General features: G+C 46.4%; 1 protein-coding gene across 1 annotated transcript; it reads left to right on the forward strand.

Annotated features, from left to right (window-relative positions):
* Window positions 1–288: 288 nt before the first annotated feature.
* LOC142045713 (glioma pathogenesis-related protein 1-like) lies at window positions 289–21,585 on the forward strand. The gene is made up of 6 exons (XM_032790808.2): window positions 289–675; window positions 11,932–12,177; window positions 14,177–14,286; window positions 15,997–16,079; window positions 17,591–17,617; window positions 17,704–21,585. The coding sequence occupies exons 1-6, from the start codon at window positions 496–498 to the stop codon at window positions 17,853–17,855; spliced, it is 798 nt and encodes a 265-aa protein (XP_032646699.1). The 5' UTR covers window positions 289–495; the 3' UTR covers window positions 17,856–21,585.
* Window positions 21,586–21,875: the final 290 nt, after the last annotated feature.

Consider the following 21,875-nt stretch of genomic DNA (forward strand, 5'->3'; position numbering starts at 1 on the left):
GGTAATTAACGTTTATGTAAGAAGTGCATTGCTATAGAGTTCACTAATTTGGGCCAGTCTAAACTCCAGAAGTTTCTGCCAGAAATTGAGGACAGGGGTGCCAGTGGGGTGGTGAAGGCGGTGGGAGGTTCCCCCCATACCGCCAGCTGGAGCAATGCTGCTTGTTCCTCCCTTCCCTCCCCTGCCAGGAGCAACATCGCATGCTCCTCTCCCCCCTCCCTACTCTGGCCTATTCTTTGCCCTGCCAATACAAATGCTCACTAAAACAGAAACTCGACAGCGTCAGTGCAAAATTTATTTACCACAATTTCCTCATTCTTTTTGGGGAACTGCTGAAGCTGATTCGTTTCCTGTTAGCAATACCCTATCAAGCAGCTGTAATTTGAAGATAAAACTCAGCCTTCCAGCCAAAACACCGTCTGGGGATCTAAGAGCACCGTATATAGCCAAAATATTCTGCTTTCAAAGTTGAAAGATCAGAGAGACTTGAGAATCATGAAAATCACGCTGTCCCTTCCTGTGCTGGTAGTACTGGCTCTCTCAGTTTGCTGCTACTCTTATGAGCCAAATACTTTACCTGATACAAGAGACAAACAGTTTATTGAGGAGTGCGTGACGGCTCATAACCATTTTCGGTCCCGGGTGAATCCAGCAGCTAGCAACATGCTTCACATGGTAAGGGGACCTTCAACAATATTTACTCCTCACTTGCACACAGACGGTGAACGTTGTAATGGTGTTAACTGTTCTTGTGAGGATTTACTTTTGTAACTGGCTACGAAAGCTTCTCAGCTATGCCAACCCTCCTTGAATCATAGTTTAAAAATAAAACAAAAAAACCATCCCAAAGCCTCAAACCACTGCAGTAAGGCTTCAGTTATGACAGCTGGACACATACCTGCTCAGTGCCTCTCCCGGGGTTCAGATGGATTTTTCAAACCTCACTTCTACGCTTGAGGTTTATGCTATGAAATCCTCCTTGTTTTAAACTGTCACAGCTCAGCAGCCCCTGCATGATTTATAAGAAGAACAGGAGTACTTGTGCCAGCTTAGAGACTTACAAATTTATTTGAGCATAATCTTTCGTTGGCTACACGTGAAGCACTAAATATGCCTGTTAGTTGGTTTCCCTCTTCCCCTCCCCCCATCTCTTCAGTGTTGCTTGCTGTAAATCTACGCTGGAAGAGAACACTGTCATCAAGTCACTTTGTAGAGTTTATAGCTGTTCGGTTACCTGCAATGCTGTCTCAGGACTTCATCCAACAGAGGATTATTCACAGCTGCTGGTGGTCCTATAAGCTGGAGGTGCTGGGGCAGCAACAGAGTCCTAAAAGAAACTAAACCAAATCTAACCAGGAAAGAAGTCCCTGGCTGTCAGTTCTGGGACCATTCAGGCATCCTGATTATTACCGTTGGGAGTGGAGTGTCTACCCATCCCACGCTGGGGTACAGACAGATCCAGCATTCTGGTAAAATACACAAAATCCCCTTAAGGGGAGAACTCCCATTTGTCAACTGCAGCAGTGATTCCCTTTCTGTAGCTCAAGGGACTCTCAAACTACATAGATAAATGTGTTATAACTATGTGACAGAAACCCTGCTGTTCCATTCAGAGGGACAAATCCTTTGGAGGTTTTCTTCAATTTCAAAGTCCTGGGAAACACTCCATCCTACCTAGCTCCCTTTCTTGCTAGAATGGGTAATATTTAGGCTGTGATGCTTCCTGCATCTTCTCGTTGGAGAAATCTTGATTTCCCTGTCGTGAAGTTCAGTAATGAAGATATATTGCAGCTGTGGCCAAATATATTCCAGGGAAATATCTGCCACCACATAAGATGCACTGTGTCCCTGCTCAGCAAGATCCCTGCCAACATTCTAATAAACTCATTTGCATATATGGCAATTGGAGTGACCAGCAACTGTGAAACCACCACCAGGAAAGAGGTGGCCGCTAAGCAGCAGAACCTCTTCACACAGAAACCATGAGTGACTTTGCTGAGACAACAACTGGAGAGGCAATTCTTTTTTTCTGGATAAACACCACAAACTGGAAGTTGGAAAATGGTTTTTCTTTTTACAGTTATGAGAATAGTGTTTGTTAGTTACAGTACGTGCTGGTTCTAAGTTTCCAGACAAAGCTGGCTTTCTCACTAGGTTCTATCTGGCTATCTCTGTCAAGGTTCTTTTACTGGTGCTTATCACTATCCTGAGTCCTGTATGTCTTATTGAAAGGGCACTAGGGTTGTATATTAGGGTTACCGCAATGAAGTGCAGAATTCCTTTGTTTTAAATTAGACACAAAATCTGAAAAATTACACTCACAGATTATAAGGGAAAGATTATATTACAACTAGCATGAGGCCTAAAAACCTTGATAGCATTATTTCTGAAGGTCAGACTAAATCAACCCCCCCATCCCCTCCAATGAGGTATCTAATGTGAAGGAAGCAATAGGGGAAGTGCCAAAATCTATTGCGAAATGCAATATAGTGTAAAACCACATACTGCTTAGCTCTTCAACAATTAAAAGCTAAGTATGACTAAAGAGGGTTACAGTATTTCACTTATCAGAGGGGTAGCCGTGTTAGTCTGGATCTGTAAAAGCAGCAAAGAATCCTGTGGCACCTTATAGACTTACAGATGTTTTGGAGCATGAGTTTTCGTGGGTGAATACTCACTTTGTCAGATGCACGTATTTCACTTGGAGCTCTGGTTTACCTCAGCACAAATCTACACTACAAAATTAAGTTGACCTAAGTTACACTGATATATAGCCACCACAGTAATTGAATCAATGTTACATGTTTATACTACACTCCTTGTGTCAGTGGTGTGCAGCCTCACCAGGAGCGCTTGTACTGATTTAACTGCTAGCAGGGGCATTGTGGGACAGTTTCTGAAAGACAGCAACAGTCAATGTAAGCAAACCGTGTCTACACTGACACTGCGACGACCTAACTACATCAACTTAAGTGCTACATCTCCCTCAGAGGTGGAATTAAGTCAGTGTAGAGGACGACTTACATTGGTGGGAGCTACATATTATTGGGAACATTTACAGAGTTAGATCTTCATAAGACAGCTTACGTTGACCTAACTCTGTAGTATAGACCAGGCCTCAGATGAGGCTCAGGTTTCTATCTAGAGACATAAGAGAATGAACTCAAGACATTCCACCTTTTTGAGAACAGCCTTTTTAAATGGAAATACGTATGTGAGAAGCATTTCCTCTTTCTCTGCACGCAAGCAACAAAAAGTACAAGAAGAGGCTGCTGGCAGTGTTTGTGGTATCTTCAGCATCTAAAGAAAAAGTTGATTTCAAAATAACTATACACATCTTACTGGGAGGTTACAGTGGCATTACCAAGGAAGAGAGACTGTCAAATTCTTCATTGCAAACAAGTTAACTGACAAATGTAACCCTTTTCCCCTGCTCAGTTTGTGAGAAGGCACTCTTCTTCTTCGAGTGCTTGCTCATATTCATTCCAAGTAGGTGTGCGCGCGCCACGTGCACGTTCGTCGGAAGAATTTTCCCCTAGCAACACCCGGCGGGTCGGCAGGCGCCCCCTGGCGTGGCGCCTTTGCGGCACCGTATATATGCCCCTGCCGACCCGGCCGCTCCTCAGTTCCTTCTTCCGCCCGTGTCGGTCGTTGGGAACGTGGAGTGCGCTTGCTGACCTCCACATCCCTAGCGTTTCACCCGTTCTACATAGTTCTTAGTTAGTTAGTGTTGTTTGGTAGTTGTTAATAGTTAATAGTTATAAGTATAGTTGTTAAACGTAGTTGTATATAGTTAGTGGGCTGAGGTATACTCCTCCTCGCCCGCTCCGGGACCCAGGCTCATGCCCGGCTCTCCCGGCTTCAAGCAGTGCTCGGCCTGTCGTCGGCCGATGCCAACGGAGACCCCCACGATCGTTGCCTCAAGTGCCTGGGGGAATCCCATCTGACGGAGAAGTGCCGCATCTGCAAGTCCTTCAAACCGCGGACAAAAAAGGAGCGGACTCCCGTTTAAAGCAGCTCCTATGGAGGCCGCCCTGACTCCGGCAGTTCCGGCACGACCGCACCGGCCCGCACCCGAAACCACCGTCTTCGGCACCGGGGACGAGCGGTACCGCCACAGCACCGCGGCACCATAAGTCCTCGTCTGAGCAGCCAGCCAGCGGCGCTCGCTTTCACCTCGGCCGAAGAAGGCGAAGGCTCCTGCGGTCGCGGCCTCCGGAACCGCAGTCCGAGCCAGGAAAGCCGTGCCGGCACGCACCACTATCTGCCCCGGCACCGGTGCTTCCCATACCGTCGACTCCGGCCGGGCAAGGGCCGTCGAGTCCGGTGCTTGATAGCTCCCGGCACGTGCCGTGGTCGAGCTCACGATCCCGACTACGCCAGAAACCTTCACGACGGCGCGGGACCTGATAGCGCTCACTGAGCTTCCCTGCCTCAGCCCCCGGCACCGCCGGTGCGGGCGCTTCCTCTATGGGAAAGCCAGCGATGCTCCAACCTCCATCTCTGGAGCACTGGATAGGCGCCGGTCCGATCGAGATCTCGGCACCGATCCCGCTCACGCATGGTTCGCCATCCCGACGCCGCTCCAGTCCGGCACGATCCTACTCTCGGCGCCGGTCGTACTCGCGGCACCGGTCCAGGTCCGATCTACAGACCGACGCTCAGCAACGTCGCTTTCTGGCTCTCGGCACCGCTTCCGACGAAGTCCATCATACCGTCGGCGCACCCGATCCCGGGTCGACCTCCCGGCACCGCGCGCTGGTCGTAGGTCCGGGTCCGATCTCGGCACCGGTTCGACTCTCGGCACCGTTCCCAGGCACCGACTGTCACTCGGCACAGTCCTACGGGTTGTCTGCCCGCCTTGGCCTTCCAGACACCCTTCCGGCTCCTCGCGACCAGACAGCGCGCTCTATGGGGATGTGGGCCAAGATCCGGACCAGCCCCAGCAGTGGTCCTTCTGGACGCCTTGGGCGTACCATCAAGCCCAAGGCGATCCTGAAACTTTCCGCCGGCGAGATCTGCTGGTGCAGCTCGACTGCCAGAGGCCACCATCAGCGTTCCTCCTCCGGCAACCGATGTGCCGAGTCACAGGACCCAGAGGCACCCTCGAACCGAGCCATGCTCTGGATCAACAACCTGCAGGGGAGCCCCCGGTCCCCGGTCTTTTCCTCCTCCTCCTCCCCCCAGATGAGGCAGTGGAACGGGCACTTCGACCTCTGGCCCGCCCCTATTGACTTCGCGCTCATCAAGATTTGCTCCGCAGAGTGGCTTTGAGCATTAATCTACAAGCGGAGGAGGTGCCGGAAGTTGAGGATCCTGTAGTGGACATTCTCTCATCCGATGCACCAACGAGGGTCGCCTTGCCCTTCATACGAACTATTCAGGCCAAAGCGGAGTCTATTTGGCAGGCCCCAGCATCGATCCCTCCGACGGCCAGAGGCGTGGAGAGAAAGTACATGGTACCCTCCAAGGGGTACGACTACCTGTACACCCATCCTCCTCCATGCTCTCTGGTCGTCCAATCCGTGAATGAGAGGGAGCGTCATGGCCAACCAGCCCCCGCCCCAAAATCGCGTGAGGCTAAACGTATGGACCTGCTGGGCCGTAAGATTTACTCCGCTGGGGGTCTCCAGTTACGTGTCGCAAACCAACAAGCGCTGCTAGGCAGATATGATTTTAATACCTGGCAGACCATGGACAAGTTTACTGAACTGGTCCCGGTAGACTCCCGCCCTGAGTTCAAAAGTCTCGTGGAAGAGGGCAAGAAGATCTCAAGGACAGCCTTACAGGCTGCGCTCGACGCCGCAGACTCAGCAGCTAGAACCATCGCGTCGGGCGTTACCATGAGACGGATTTCCTGGTTGCAAGTGTCCGGCTTACCTCCGGAGCTGCAGCATACCATACAAGACCTCCCTTTTGAAGGGCAGGGCCTCTTCTCAGAGAAGACGGACCCAAGGCTGCAAAGCCTTAAAGATAACCGCATAATAATGCGCTCCCTGGGCATGCACACACCGCAGACCCAGCGGAGGTCCTTTCGACAGCAACCTCAGCGCCCTTATCCCCCACCACGCCCCCCGCCAAGACTTCAACAGACGGCGGGGACGGTGAACCGACGACGCCAGTCCGGTTCCCAAGGGGGGCAAAACACGGTACCGCCAACCACCGGCGGGACCGAAGCAAAACTTTTGAAGGTGCGCCAGAGAGCAGAGCACCAGTCCTTCCCGGACTCCTCTTTCTTTTTTCCAACCGCCTTTCTCCCTTCCTCCCGGCGTGGACCCGGATAACTTCAGACCAATGGGTCTTGCGCACGGTGGAGTTTGGTTACCATCTCCAGTTTATTTCGCCTCCACCCTCCCACCCACCCTCCCCGTCCCTCTTCAGGGACCCCTCTCACGAGCACCTCCTCTGGCAGGAGGTCCTCACGCTTCTCGAACTCGGAGCGATAGAGAGGTGCCTCACGACCTCAGAGGCCGAGGGTTTTACTCCCGCTATTTTTTAATCCCCAAGTCGAAAGGAGGCTCTCCGTCCCATCCTAGACCTCCGCGGACTCAACGCCTTCGTAAGGAAGTTACGATTCCCGCATGGTATCCTTGGGTCCATCATCCTTCCTTGGATCCGGGAGACTGGTTCGCTGCTCTCGACATGAAGGACGCGTACTTTCATGTTTCGATCTACTACCGCCTCACAGACGCTTTCTCTCGCTTTCTGGTGCGGGACCGGCACTTTCAATTCACGGTCCTACCATTTGGCCTGTCCTCTGCCCACGTGTCTTCACGAAATGTATGGCAGTAGTGGCCGCTTGCCTCCGTCGCCAGGGGATATGTGTCTTCCCTTACCTGGACGACTGGCTGGTTCGCGCGTCCTCCCAGGCTCAGGTCGCCGCGCACATGACAATCATCAGGGACCTGTTCGAATCTCTAGGGCTCCTGATAAATTTCGACAAGTCCATCCTCGTACCATCCCAGAGGATAGAATTCATCGGGGCCGTCTTGGACTCTATGGTCGCGACAGCCTCACTTCCACCCAGCCGTTTCCAGGCACTACTCACTATCATAGACAGCCTGCTAGCCTTCCCCACGACCTCGGCCAGGGTCTGTCTCAGCCTCTTAGGCCACATGGCGGCGTGTACTTTTGTAACCAAGTATGCCAAACTCCGCCTGCGCCCACTGCAGATATGGTTAGCTTCGGTTTACCGTCCACGCAGGGACAGCATGGACATCGTTGTCACACTCACAGAAAGCGTCCTACACTCCCTCCGATGGTGGCGAAATCCCGCCCTGGTGTGTGCGGGGTTACCGTTTTCACCCCAGACAAGCCGTCCATTTCCTTAACAACGGACGCATCCTCTCTGGGCTGGGGAGCTCACATGGGGTCTCGTCGAACACAGGGCCTCTGGTCCTCTCGGGAGCTGTCGCTGCACATAAACATCAGGGAGCTGAGGGCCGTCCGCCTCGCCTGCCAGGCTTTTCTTCTCCTCACCTGCGAGGCCGTTCTGTCTTAGTGCTCACGGACAACACCACCGCGATGCACTATATAAACAAGCAGGGGGGGACGCGCTCTCTCCCTCTTTGTCAGGAGGCGATAACGCTGTGGGAAGTTTGTGTAACCCACGGCATCGATCTGGAAGCCTCTTTTCTTCCAGGAGTCCAGAACGTGTTGGCAGACCGGCTCAGCAGGTCCTTTCTAGCCCACGAGTGTCTCTTCGTCCGGACATAGTCCATTCTCTTTTCCAGCGGTGGGGATTTCCCCGAATCGACCTCTTCGCGTCCCGCACCAACCGAAGTGCCCCTGTTCTGCTCCTTCCGCGGTCTCGACCACGGCTCTCTGTCGGACGCGTTCCTCCTACCTTGGTCGACCCACCTCCTCTATGCCTTCCCGCCGTTTCCCTTGGTGCACAAATAAAAATCCTCGTAAAGCTACGCAGGGACAAGGCCCGACTAATTCTCATCGCCCCAGCGTGGCCTCGCCAACACTGGTACCCCACGCTGTTGCACCTGTCCATAGCCAGTCCGGTTCCCCTGCCCGGTCCATCAGGGACTTGATATCACAAGACCACGGCAGGCTTCTCCACCCCGACCTCCGGTCCCTCCACCTGACTGCGTGGCTCCTGGCTGGCTGAGCTCTGCAGAGCTGCGCTGTTCCACCCAGTGCAGCAAGTGCTCCTTGGGAAGTAGGAAACCTGCAACCAGGGCCACCTACCTGGCAAAATGGAAGAGGTTTTCCTGCTGGTGTCAAATCACGAGGACTGTCACCAGGCTCAGGTCCCATCCAAGTGCTACTTGGAATATCTATGGCACCTTAAACAACAAGGCCTCGCGCTCTCATCCCTCCGCGTCCACCTAGCGGCCATTTCCTCATTCCATCCAGGAGAGGCTCTTTCCTCCGCCTTCTCTCACCCTATGGTCTCGAGGTTCCTCAAGGGCCTGGAGCGCCTGTATCCCCAGGTCCGCTATCCCGCCCCCTCCTGGGACCTCAATCTGGTTCTCTCGAAACTAATGGCCCCTCCTTTCGAACCCTTGGCAACCTGCTCTCTCCTGTACCTATCGTGGAAGTGGCGTTCCTTGTGGCCATTACATCGGCCAGGAGAGTCTCAGAGCTCCGTGCTCTGGTGGCGGACGCACCATACACGATATTCCATAAAGACAAGGTGCAACTCCGTCCGCATCCGGCCTTTCTGCCCAAGGTGGTCTCCCCCATTCCACCTAAACCAGGACATTTTCTTCCAGTGTTTTACCCAAACCTCATGCGTCTCGCAGAGAGCAGAGCTTGCATTCACTCGATGTTCGTCTCATGGGGCGCTGGCGTTTTACATTGACCGGGCACCCCGACCCTTCCGAAAGACCTCCCAACTATTCGTCGTTGCCCGTCGCAGACAGGATGAAAGGGTCACCCTGTCTCATCGCAAACAATATCATCCTGGGTGACGGCCTGCATCAAAACATCTATGCCTTGGCTCACACTTTCTCCCAGGGTGAGTTACCGCTCATTCCACGAGAGCGCAAGCGTCCTCGATTGCCTTCCTCGCCCGTGTGCCTATACAAGACATATGTCGTGCAGCCACGTGGTCGTCAGTGCACACCTTTGTCTGCCCATTAACGCCTTGGTGCAGCAGTCCCGGGACGATGCGGCTCTTGGCTGGGCTGTTCTGTATTCAACAGTCTCCAACTCCGACCCACCCGCCTAGGTAAGGCTTGGGATCACCTACTTGGAATGAATATGAGCAAGCACTCGAAGAAGAAAAGACGGTTACTCACCTTTGTAACTGTTGTTCTTCGAGATGTGTTGCTCATATCCATTCCACACCCGCCCTCCTTCCCCACTGTCGGAGTAGCCGGCAAGAAAGAAGGAACTGAGGAGCGGCCGGGTCGGCAGGGGCATATATACGGTGCCACAAAGGCGCCACGCCAGGGGGCGCCTGCCGACCCGCCGGGTGTTGCTAGGGGAAAATTCTTCCGACGAACGTGCACGTGGCGCGCGCACACCTACTTGGAATGAATATGAGCAACACATCTCGAAGAACAACAGTTACAAAGGTGAGTAACCGTCTTTTTGGGCCTGATCCAAAGGCCATTCAGATCAGTGGAAAGACTCCCAGTGACTGCAATGAGATTTGGATCTGTAACTTTCTTGCAAGTATTCAGCAGTTTTCAGCTGTTCACAAACTGTTCACTTTGGGTATGTTGACACTTCCTCAGGTACCGTGTTTCCCAGCACAGGTAAACAGACAAGAGCTAGCTCTGCTCGAGCTGGTTTGCTAAAAATTGGGGTGTAACTGGCCTAGCATGGGTGGCAGCTTGGGCTAGCTGCCTGAGTGCAAACCTGCCCACAACCCCAAGGTACAGAATCTGCCGGCTAGCCTGAGCCACTGTCCATGTTGTCCTGCTACACTTCTATTTTTAGCTTGTTAGCAGGAGCAGAGCCAGCACATCCTTCTGCCCACACTGGGAAGCGGACTCCCAGATGCATGTAGTGATATTCTTTGCCTGTTTGTTACAGTGGTGCGCCATTGGTCACCCAAGTCATATGGCATTGTTTCGGCTCTCTAATTTGATGTGTGAATTATTTTTAAATGTGAGAACAAAAGTGATGAGGAATTAATGAAAAATATGAGTATGTTTTCCATGTGGTATTTGTACAAGAACAGCCATTCATCATACACTCTTGCTGGCTTTTCACATGAATCAATTTTTGTTTATGTGAACAAAGATGCATTCACACGGAAAGCAAATAAGGGTTATAAATATGGTCAAACAAATCTGAGTGTTTACAAACACTGTTTCTGCAGGAGTCAACCAACTCTAGCTAGGAGTAGTCACAGAAAGAGGAAAAAAATACACAGATTGTTTTTGGGGTAGAGGAGAAAAATCGAATTGTAAAGAAGAACAAAAACTACAGAACAGGTCCCCCAAACTCTCTGAGCCAAATTCAGTACTCGCAACCAGTGACTGGGTCTCTTTCTTATAACTCATAGGGGTTGCACAGGTGTAAACAGGAGCATTACTCTTAACTTGCAATAATATTAAGGCTGGAACTGGAAAGCAGTCTCTTGTAAATATTTGTTCAAGCAGATCTATTATATTTGTTCTCTTTAAAAATTAAGGAAATATCAAGTAACAGTTTGTCTAAATTACCGACAAAAGCTTGATAAACCAGTCAATGCGAAAAACCAGACATCACTAATATTTTCAGGCAAGTTGTTTTTATATCAATTTAGTGAGACAAATCCAAGCAAAGTCAACAATTTAAACCATAAAAACTGCCATTATAACTCACTAGTCTGAAAGGAAATCACCTCAACTTTAGTGACTAAATGGCAGATAAAACTATCTTAGCTTTTGTTGATTTATACACAATTCACTTTTACGGTCTTAGCTACAAAAAGAAAAAGAGAAGAAATACATATTTGCAGTGGGTTATAAAACGTCTCTCTAAAAATATGTTTAGAAATGAACTCAGTTTAATGCTACTGTGACATAATACAGTTTTCAGCACATTTCAAGTACTGTACTTAGATAAATGTCATAAGCTACATTTCATTGTGTTAGTTTTACATTTCTAGTAATCATTTAGTCCTTGACAGAGCAGTCAGTATTGATAATTTGAAAAGAAGAAAGTTTATTTATAGAAACTTAGGCAATCAGAAGATGCAACAGAGAAATTCCACAAGTTAAAAATTTTCTAAAAATCAGAATACCTCATGCAAGCATGGAATTGATTGGGTCACTGAATTTTCACTATAAAAGGGGTCTTTTTAAAGATACAAGGGTAAGATCCCAGGGTTGAGTTTTCAGAAAGACAACTCTACATTTGTCCCAGGAGGCTTTGGGTGCACAAAGAAGAAAAAACAAAACCAAACCAACACTTGTGCAAATAGGCATTTGAGTACACAAATGTCATAGACAGCCATTTGACTGTCCGATTTGCATAGACAAATTCAGATTTGTTTATGCAAATATAGATTTGGAGCCAACATTTGCACTCACAGAACTTGCCATCTGTCCAGTTTTATGGACAGTAAGCCAACACAAATTTGCTCTGAAATGCCTACGATGCTCTTGAAAATTAGTTCTTTAACACAGTAATGAATCCCCATTTTTTATTAAAGAGAGCTTAAATGCCTACATTTGTTTTCCAGACAATTTTAGTGTTTGTCTTATAAACCCAGGAGTCCAGCAAAAACAGAAATTTGATGTGCCGGTCTGAATGAGTGGTTAAACTTATCAAAAATGAGTTCACAGGACTGTTTATCAGCTAGTTCTATAAAACTCCCAGACCCCTTTCTTGGAAATTTCTGAGGAGGCCAGGAATGAATAGATATGCAGAACATAGGACATTTTCACATCTGTGAATGGCCCCTCTAGGAAATTCCTTTGCATTACTGTTATGCCAATGTAGCTGAAAATGGTTTGTGTCTGTCTTTACATTTGGCAGAGCTGGGACCCAGATTTGGCAAAGACAGCCAGAGCATGGGCAAAGACATGTCAGTTTAAACATAATATCTATCTCAAGATACGCGGGAAGGCCCACCCTACCTTTACTTCTGTTGGAGAAAACATCTGGACTGGCTCTCTTCACATGTTTTCTGTGACTGCAGCCCTTACTAGTTGGTACGATGAGTTCAAAGACTATGCCTATGGCACCAACACTTGCACCAACGTGTGTGGCCACTACACTCAGGTAAGTCATTTGCTACATTTCTCCATCTCAACTTCAGAATTATTTTTGTCCATTGTAATTTAAAATGAGAGATTCCTATTCCAATTCAACAAACTATTTTCTAAGTCTTGTAATCACATTGTGCACATGCTCTTTTTATTTCACTGTTTTAGAAAGGGCCCTTGAAATAAAGAAGATTTTTTTTTACCCTTTAAATTTAATCTTATTTTGGTTTCCCTGAGAAAGACTCTCTTCTAGCAAGGAATCAGATACAGACCCTCAGAACAGTAGTAGCAATACAGATTATTTAAGAGAGAGTTTGCTCAAAATCATAATGGGGCAAGACTGGAAATTGGCTACAGGGTCTTTCAGTTTTCGGTCAGCAATCAAAAAACCAGGCTCAGATTGGTAATGACTATAAAACAATTATTACTGTTATCAGCTGTGTAACCAGAAGCTATTTGCAATGCACAACTTTATTGGTCCTATATTTATGAAAAATATGCATCATTTTTATGTGCAAGTAGGTTTGCTTTATATTAATTATCTAAAAGTGAGAGAATACGTATAAAGAGTCCCATTAAAAACTGCCTTCTGAGTGTACCATGGCCTATATGTTAAATGAATTTGTGGCATCAGTCCAGTTCATGTCCAGAGAAAGTTCATGTCTCCTGTTGGCAGTCTCATCGAAAAGACACTAAGGATCATGCGGACATGAAGGCTGAGCTGTTGAGCTTTGCCTATAGACAAAAAGAGGATTTCTGTTTCTGAGAGTATCATACCAGCGTTTTTTGTGAGCAATAAATTCACTAAAACTTGTTGTAAAAAAGTTTAAAATAGGGTGGAGGAATGGTTATCGAGCAGAAAGTCACATTCCTGGAATGTTGAGAAGCAGGAATCCAGCTGAGAGCCTGTCATTCTCATTGGATAAAGGGTAACTTAGGTACTTTGAGCCAAACTGTGCTCTTAGATAAATGTACATAACCTGACTGACTTCAGCATATGGGATAATTGAGCTTAGTGAGAGATGAGCTGAATTAGGCCTTTATTATACGTCATGTCTTTGAACTGTTAACACTTTTCCAGATAGAAAAGTAGTGCTGGTCAGTGGACTACAATTAAGTAAATGAGACGGATTGAAAACACCTAACCCTCATGTTTGCTAGAAGTCGTCAACTACCTTGGCAAAGTTATTTTCCTAGTCACACAAATCAACATATGAAAATGCATCAGTGGAAAGAATTTCCGTTTGCCAGTGTTTTCAAGAATTTAATGTCTCCTCCTTTATATGCATTTACACATTAGATTGCATTGAATATTCATTGTATTACATATTTTGGGACTGGCTTGGTTACTTTATAGAAGCCAATCCCTGTACAGCATTCTCTGTCCACACACAACTTAGGCTATATCTACATTAGCACCTGTCGGTATAAATTATGTTGCCCAGGCGTGTGAAAAACACACAGCCCTGAGTGACATAAGTTACACCAACAGAAGCACCAATGTAGACAGCGCTATGTCAGCAGGAGACGCTGTCCTTCCAACGTAGCTACTACTACTCACTGGAAGTGATTTAATTATGTTGATGGGAGAGGTCTCTCCTGTCGGCATAGAGTGGCTACATGGGAAACCTTACACTGGTGCAGCTGCATCGGTACAGCTGTGCCACTGTCAGGTCCCTAGTGTAGACATGGCTTAACTCTGTACCTCATCTTTATGTTCATGACTTATCCATTGTAAATGGCTCCCTGGATGTTCCATCTTTTCTTAGCTGGTACAGACATTCCGTTTCCAGACTGCTGATCCATTTACCTCCCTAGTCCTGTCTCCCAAGAAATGAGGCCTCACCCATGTCAAGCCAGGCCGACACACTGGAAAAGTAAAGAGTCCCTAGGATACATTTTTCTTAGTTCAGCAATTGTGTGTTTGTGTCACAAGCACAGTAGCAGTCTCTCTGTAGTCCCATGAATGTTAAAAATCAGGTATTTTATTGTAGCTTATGTCCACTTCTTTTCAGGTTGTTTGGGCGACAAGTTACAAAGTTGGCTGTGCTGTTCACTTTTGCCCTACAGTAACAGGGTTTCGTGGATCTAATGCAGCACATTTTATTTGCAACTATGGGCCAGCGTAAGTCCTTTCATTACAATTATTTTACAAGGCTGTGGTGTGGGGGAGGAGTGACTCATGTTACTTTCTGGTAAACTCATACAGATAATGCTTGAAGCAGTAATGAGATCCTCCAGAGAAAGCCATGCCCAATTCTCTTTGATCGGGGACAGAGCTATCCACTGGAGTCAATAATGGGGCCAAAGAAAAAGGTAAAATAAGGGAGATGTTGGAAGATGGACTGCCTTGAATATTTGAGCAACTGATCTGACTGGTGTGTCACTGGCAAACCATACAGATGATACTACTTCTGAGCATGCTTAGAAATTTAAGACTTTTGGGGGGCTCAATCCTAATTTTGAAATTTAAATTCAGGGGATTTAGCCCTAAAACACAGAGCCTTTATCTGTGTAAACCTCTCCACTCCTTTTATCTATTCAGTGGCCCTTTGGCGGAGGGGAGTAGTTCTCCAACTTAACTATGTCATTCTACACATAGGGTATGTCTACACTGCAGTTGGAGGTGTGGCGGTAGCTGGGGTGGACATACCTGAGCTAGCTTTAATCTAACGAGAACAAGTACTAATAGCAGTAAAGCTACAGCAGCAAGGAGTCTAGCCCTATGCTTGCCACCCAAGGAAGTATTTAGGGTTCCAGGCTCACAGGCCAAGTAATTACCTAGGGTCTTTTGCAGGCTTGTACAATTCCACAGTGAAGCCCATGCTGATGTGACTTCACTGTTCTCAATTCTCAGGCTAGCTAGTTTACATGATGCAATCATCCCTCACCCCCAACTGCAGTGCAGACATATCCTAGGGTAACCAAGACTGACTATAATACAACACTGTACCCACAAATGTGTCAAACCAGTGCTTTATAAAGTATAATGCAGTATCCCTGGACTTCTAATATATCTCAATACTGTGTGAGCCAGCTTCCTATTGATGTCCTTTATCACTGCTGAACAGTGGATTGAAACTCTATATGCTGTGTTTCTTGTGCACCCAAATTCTATCCTTTAGCCTGTGAGTTAACCAAATCAAACTATACTTCATTTGGGCATCAGTTCCTCGAGTGTGCCATTTGATTTAGTGACATTCAACCCTGTGCACGGGGAGAGCACAAAAGCGAAGGACCACTTAAATTCCTCTTAATCCTTCATTTGAGTGCTTTGTCCTCAAGAGGGTTTACGTAAACAAAGAAATATGGGGTGAAATCCTGGCCCCACTGAGTTCAGTTAGGCTAGAATTTCACCCAGAAAGTCTCTAGAAAGGAAGGAGGGTGCGAAAAGAGATGGGGGAGGGGGGGAAGAGACAACTGATTCCTATAACAGTCTGCATATAAACTGAAATAAAATAGCTCCCTTACAGATTCCCAGCCAGCCTGGCAGGGATTCCTCTATATTAAAATGTTCAGTGTGCACAAAAGAGAACAGTAACTCTTTCAGTGACATAGCTAAATATCACACTTCCAAAGTTCTCAGTCTCTGGAAGCTGAAATTTGGCAGTGTTAAGTTCAGGAAGGAAGATAGACAAAACTTCATTAAAATTGAGTTCCTAAACATGGGGTCCAGTCAGTCCTGCTCTCTTCCATTTCACTGCATGTTCTGTGTGAAAGGGACTTTGCTGTAGTTTTTTCCTATGATAAAATAATTCCAACAAAATATGAACACAGGATATTCAAATTCTTCCCAAGGAGGTCAATATCAGAACAAAGTTGTTCCTCTTTGCAGTGGGAATTATCCAACATGGCCTTATGACATGGGAGCAGCATGCAGCAAATGCAACGGTGAGAAGTGTGTTGATAAGCTATGTGGTAAGTAAAAAGGAAAGTCCCTAACTGAATGATATCATATGGAAAGACCCATATATAAGACACAATATCAATGGACCATTGTCACAAGACAGTGGTTGCTTGCTCTCAAGTACGTTTGAGAATCTACATCCAAAAGCCATGTATGGTGGGGATCCACATGGAGGAGGAAAAGAGAATAAAAGAACCCCTTTTCCACCCCAGGTAGCAAGACACTCTCTTCACACACCAGAGAGCATTAGGAGGGAGCCAGGCTAATACCCCCACCAGTGCAACAAAGCCTCAAGGGAGAGGCTAGCCAGCCTGGGATCACAGCTAGGCCCAATCTTTTGTAAGCATTTGATTTGCTCCACAGCATGTGCTTGGGGTGGGGAGGCAGAGAGGCAATGTGCTGGTTTTTCAAAAGTAACATGAAGCAGCCTGACTGCAAAAGTTTTCAGAAAATATTCAGCCCAGTAACTGTACCACTGTGAATAAATACTTAATAGTCATTGGGCCAGAGGCAGAGAACACAACATTACAATCCATCTGGGGAGGTAGAAGACCCAGGGTCCAGTTCCCCTGCTCCAATCTCTCTTTTGTTATTCATCCACTGTGGAGCGACTTCAATAGAAGAGACTGAGGGAGCCCCAACACCATAACATCCCAAAGCTCAGGAATTAGAACCTGCTCCTGGGGAAGGGGGAGACCCCTGTTCAGATCCTTCCCCTCCCCTCAGAAAGGGAGAGTGGGGAATTGAACATCCCAGAAGAACACCATAACCACTGGGCTAACAGTTGTAAGGTGGGTGGCAGCACCAGCATCACTTCTTCCTCTGGCTGTTTTGGGTGGAGCAAGGCAGGCACTTAACTCATTCCTGCCAAAGGTGCCTAAACTGCCTGACTTCAGGCTGTGGATTCCCATTCATGGATCACCAAGCAAAGATAGGGCCTAAGTCCAGGCTGCAGGGAGATGGGGCTAAGGACACATTCAGCATCTCCTATTGGCTATCTTAGGCTGCTCCCCATCTAGTGTATTGGCTTTTGTGGAATGTATTAATAGGCATTACTCTCTCCCCATTCATTGTATAGGGCCTAACTGAGACTGTGGATCAGTGTTTGTTCTGTGATTTTCTAGAAGCCTAAAAGTTAAGTGTTGCAACATTCAGCACTGCAGCTCCTATGTCCCTTTGCGGAGCCAAGCCTAAGTAAACAGCAGTAGCATTAGTTGCAGTTATCAATACCCACTTCCTCCATTTCAGCTACTAAAGGCTAAAAGAAGCAGGTGAGTATGAGCAAGTTCTGTCTCAGCCAGGCCTGGAAGTATCATTGTGGAAATAAGTTATTCTCAAGTTTCCTCTTTTGGGCATTTTTCAATGTTTTATTAAAGTGAAACAGACATATTTGTATTACACCCAGGTGAGAAAAGCAAAGGTCCCAGAGCGTCTCATTATGTACTCAAGTTCTCAATCATTTTTCATTTAAGTGGTTTCCAACTTGTAAATAAGCTTATGTTCCTTTCTCTTCTCTTGCCAGAAAATCCAGAGCGTGAGAAAGTCATAAGTATGTATCACAATCAGATATTGTTTCTTGAATTTGTTACCTTAAGTACAGTTCTGCTTAAAAATAATTCCTCCTTTTGTTTATAGGTAACTCTGGGTGGTATCCAGACTGGGACAAAACCATGTGTGACCAATACTGTATCACTGTTCTAGTTTTAAGGCCATTGTTAATTATATTGACTTTTGGAGCTGTTTGGTTTCTACAGAAGCATTATCCCCAAGTATCTATAAGTGACTAATACGCGTTTGAAAGGTTGAAGGAACACTTCAGGCTATTCTACTCCTATTCCACGTGCAGATTTCCCTATTCCATGGGCAGATTTATTAGTGCGGGGAAATCTAACACAATGATCTGTAGAATGAGGCCTAATCTATTAATGATGAGTTCATTTATCTATTTTCAAATCACATCCAAAAAAAGCCACCCACAACCCTTAATCCAAGGTAACTATCTGAATATAGGTGAAGGCTCACTGTAATTCGCTTGGTTAAGAGTTAAGGGCATACATTCACCCTTCTCTTTTACGTGCCCTGTTATTTGAGGACCTAATGTTATCGAGCTTGTGCAGTTAACATGTAGCTAATTGCTGCTGTCCTTACTCAAAGGAGTAGTCCAATAGAAGTCAATTGGACTACTTATGTGAATAAATGAAGCAAGATTTGGCCTGTAACCTTTTGCATTTGACCCTGTAGGTGTTTAGTTTTTGTTTAAATGTTTGAGGGGATGATGAGAAGAGGCACAAGTGTAGTAAAAGGAGGCCTTAAGATATAAATCTTGGTATCAGAGGCTTGGTATGAGGCCTGAGGCCTAAACTAAAGTAATGGTCAAGACTTTGCTAACATAAAGCAAAATTAAGCTGTGAGCCAGAGGCAGCCCCTGCTCACAGAAGCTGGCAAGGAAAGGGCTGATGCTGCAAGAAGATAGGTACCTAAAAGGTACTGAACAATAACAAGGAACAGGCTGATCCATCTCAATGACAGGGCCAAAAGGGTAATATGATGGATAGAGTTGTTTTGTTCCAACAACATGTACAAGGTGAGAGGTGTCACTTTACTGCGTAGAGGGGTTGCACCTTGCTACGTCGAGGGGTTGCACCTCAATACGTCAGGCGTGATGTGTAACTTGTTTGTACCTGTGTATAAGAATGCATCCCTGGGGAGATGTCTTTGTCTGGCCTAGGGGGCAGTGGAAAGTCCCGCCACTAACTGAGCTGAGTCCATTGTCAAGGGGCACATATTAGTAGTATGCCTTTTACTAGAGTAACAATCTAGGGGAACTATCGTGTCCATACGGCAATAAACCTGGCCGATGTGCCTTCGTACCTTACTAGACTCTGTGGTCATTGGGGGTTCTCTTCGGGTCTGCTGTGTCAGCTATCTGCAGAGCTGGGGCAGCACACAGAGGGAACACACGCACGCAGCCGAGTGATACCAACATTGAACAGAGAAGAGCACCACAGCGGTAGCATCTGACAACACTATCCATCATATTACCCTGTCATTGGGATGGGTCAGCCTGTTCCTTGTTATTGTGTGGAATGTGCAAGTATGTGAATGTTCTGATATCTAGTGTTCGGTACCTTTTAGGTACATATCTTCTTGCAGCATCAGGCCTTTCCTTGCCAGCTTCTGTGAGCAGGGCCTGCCTCTAGTTCACAGCTTAACTTTGCTTTATGTTAGCAAAGTCTTGACCATTACTTTAGTTTAGGCGTCATACCAGGCCTCTGATACCAAGCTTTATATCTTAGGGCCTCCTCTTACTACAACAAGTTCCTTAGCTAGCAGGCACCCTCAGTCCAGTCACAGGCCATCTGGTGCCCATCCACATCCTCCTGCTCCTCAGTCATATGTACATTCTTGACAGGCACCAACTAGTGACAGGTGACTAGTGTCTGTTAGTACTGTGGGCTGAGCACCGGATATACCTGCACATTTATTGAACTGTGCATTCCCTCCCAGAGCATGCAAAGTGTAAACATTTATAACTGTAAAGCTACTGATTAGATTTTCTTCACTTAGATCTTTTGATTAGATTGTGAGCTCTTTGAGACAAGGACTGGGTGGAAAGCACCTAGCATGTTGTGGGTACTACTATATTATACCAGAATACAAAGAACAATAGGCTCATGCTTTTTAGAGTTTAATGAAGTCTAAAAGCAAGTCAAATAGAAAAAATTCGTCAAACTTTACATAAAGTGAAACAGGTAACTTTTAATTAATGTGCATCATAATTCAATAGCCTAAACAGTGTTTACATACAATGGGCCCAATTCTGCAAACACTTAAGCATGTGAGTGGCTTTGCTTATGTGAACAATCCCATTAGTTTAACTGATTACTTGTGAGAATGATGTTACTTATATGCACTAAGTATTTGCAGGCCTGGGCCTCAGTCCATTGAGGCCCCCAAAATAAAAGATAAGGCCCTCACTTGCTCATCTCACCTCTTCCAAAACATTTGGGTGAGTAAGAAGGATTTTCAGCATCCCCTCTAGGGTGACCAGATGTCCCATTTTTTTAAAAAGGGACCGTCCCATTTTGAGGGACTTTTTCTTATATAGGTGCTTATTATCCCCCACACCCTGTTCTGTTTTTTCATAGTTGCTATCTGGTCACCCTACCTGTGACAAATCCTGGGGCTCTGTCAAAGAGAGCAGGACTGTGCAATGATTTGGGGAATCTATGTGCAAACTGTTTGGTGCTATGCACACTCTGTAAGCCCTTCTGATTATTTTAAACTGTATTCTTATTGCATACTGCTTGGGCTAAACACAAAGGGAATGGTGCCTGACTGTGTGTCTTTGAATGAGATTCTGATGGGCTATCAGCAATGAATAGACAGAGCCTGAACATAACTGAATGACTGAAGCCTCAGCTAACCAGCTCTCTTCAGATCTCTGGAGGAGAGGAAAATCCCCAGGAGTGAACCAAAGAGACTCAGGTGTTGATACAGCCCTCGAAAGACTGGAGGGCTGAGAAGTTGGGGAAGTACTCACAGAAGGACTGACAGAGGAACAGGTTTCCACACAGGCAGGGAAACCTTTTTGACTGCTGGTAAGGCCAGGAGCTGGTGGACTCTGACTGGAGGGGTCATAAAGAGAGAGAGAGAGACACACACACACACACACTTACTTCATGTTCTCTCTGTGATCGTATGAACATCGAGAACTGACTGAGATCTCAGCAGGGCTTTTTAGCATCAGTCGACATCTTTGGACTTAGATTCCAGAACTCAATTAGTCAGATTCAGGCCTCGGCTTTGTTCATACAGGTGACTTTACTTGGATGGACCCCATAACTCATAAGGAGCCCGGTGGTGTTTGCTTGAGTGAAGTCAAATGCAGATGTGTCCTTTATGAGCACATTTAATTATATGCAGCCCAGCTCCTACTACTCTAAAAGAGGAGCATATGGGGTCTTGTGCTAATTTGTGGGAAGTGAAGTTAAACACAGCAAGATTTCTCCTTCCTGACATAGCTTACTTTGTGCTCTATTTTACTACATTTCCTTATTCTCCCAGGAAGAGTTTAAGAAGTTTAGAACATTCACCTGACATTTCCACACTCAAATATCCCTATGGAAATTCCCATGCAAAAAGCTTAATTAAGATGGTTGTAAATCAAACTTTAGATGCAAGACCCCAAATACAGAATTTATCAAATGATTGAAAGCCAAGACATTTAGAAGTTAAGGATCAATAAACAAACTCTGACCAGATGACACCCATTCAATGGTCACAAAACACCCAAACTCCATTTCCAGCCATCCCAGTAAGTCACCATAACTCATCCACATTTTCATTATGAACTACAAATTCTCACTTTCTATACAATAAATGCAAATCATATACAGGCCATCAGCCTTAAACACAACCCCTTTTCTGCTTCAGCTGCTCTGTATGTCTAGGCCATAAACATTATAATCCAGTCAGTTAGGATTATCAGCCCAAACCACTGTAGATTGTTGCCGGGGGGGGGGGGAAAAAAAAAATCACTATACCTGCCCTTTTCAACTCCTTACATAGCACACCATTAGAGCTATATACTCACATCCTCTGTTGACATTAGACACAAAATTTGCTAAGAATGATTGTATGCAACCAGTTATAAGTCAGGAATGAACACTGGGTAGGCATATGCATCCATTTTACTTGTTTACAGAAACATAATTAAGCATTTCTTGATTTTCCAGTATATCACCTTTCTACCCCAAACTCCCTGAACAAGCAACCATAAAAGAAACATAATGAATTTAGAAATA

The sequence above is a fragment of the Chelonoidis abingdonii genome, chromosome 1, assembly GCF_003597395.2.
Source record: "Chelonoidis abingdonii isolate Lonesome George chromosome 1, CheloAbing_2.0, whole genome shotgun sequence".
In the NCBI taxonomy this organism is placed as follows: domain Eukaryota; kingdom Metazoa; phylum Chordata; order Testudines; family Testudinidae; genus Chelonoidis; species Chelonoidis abingdonii.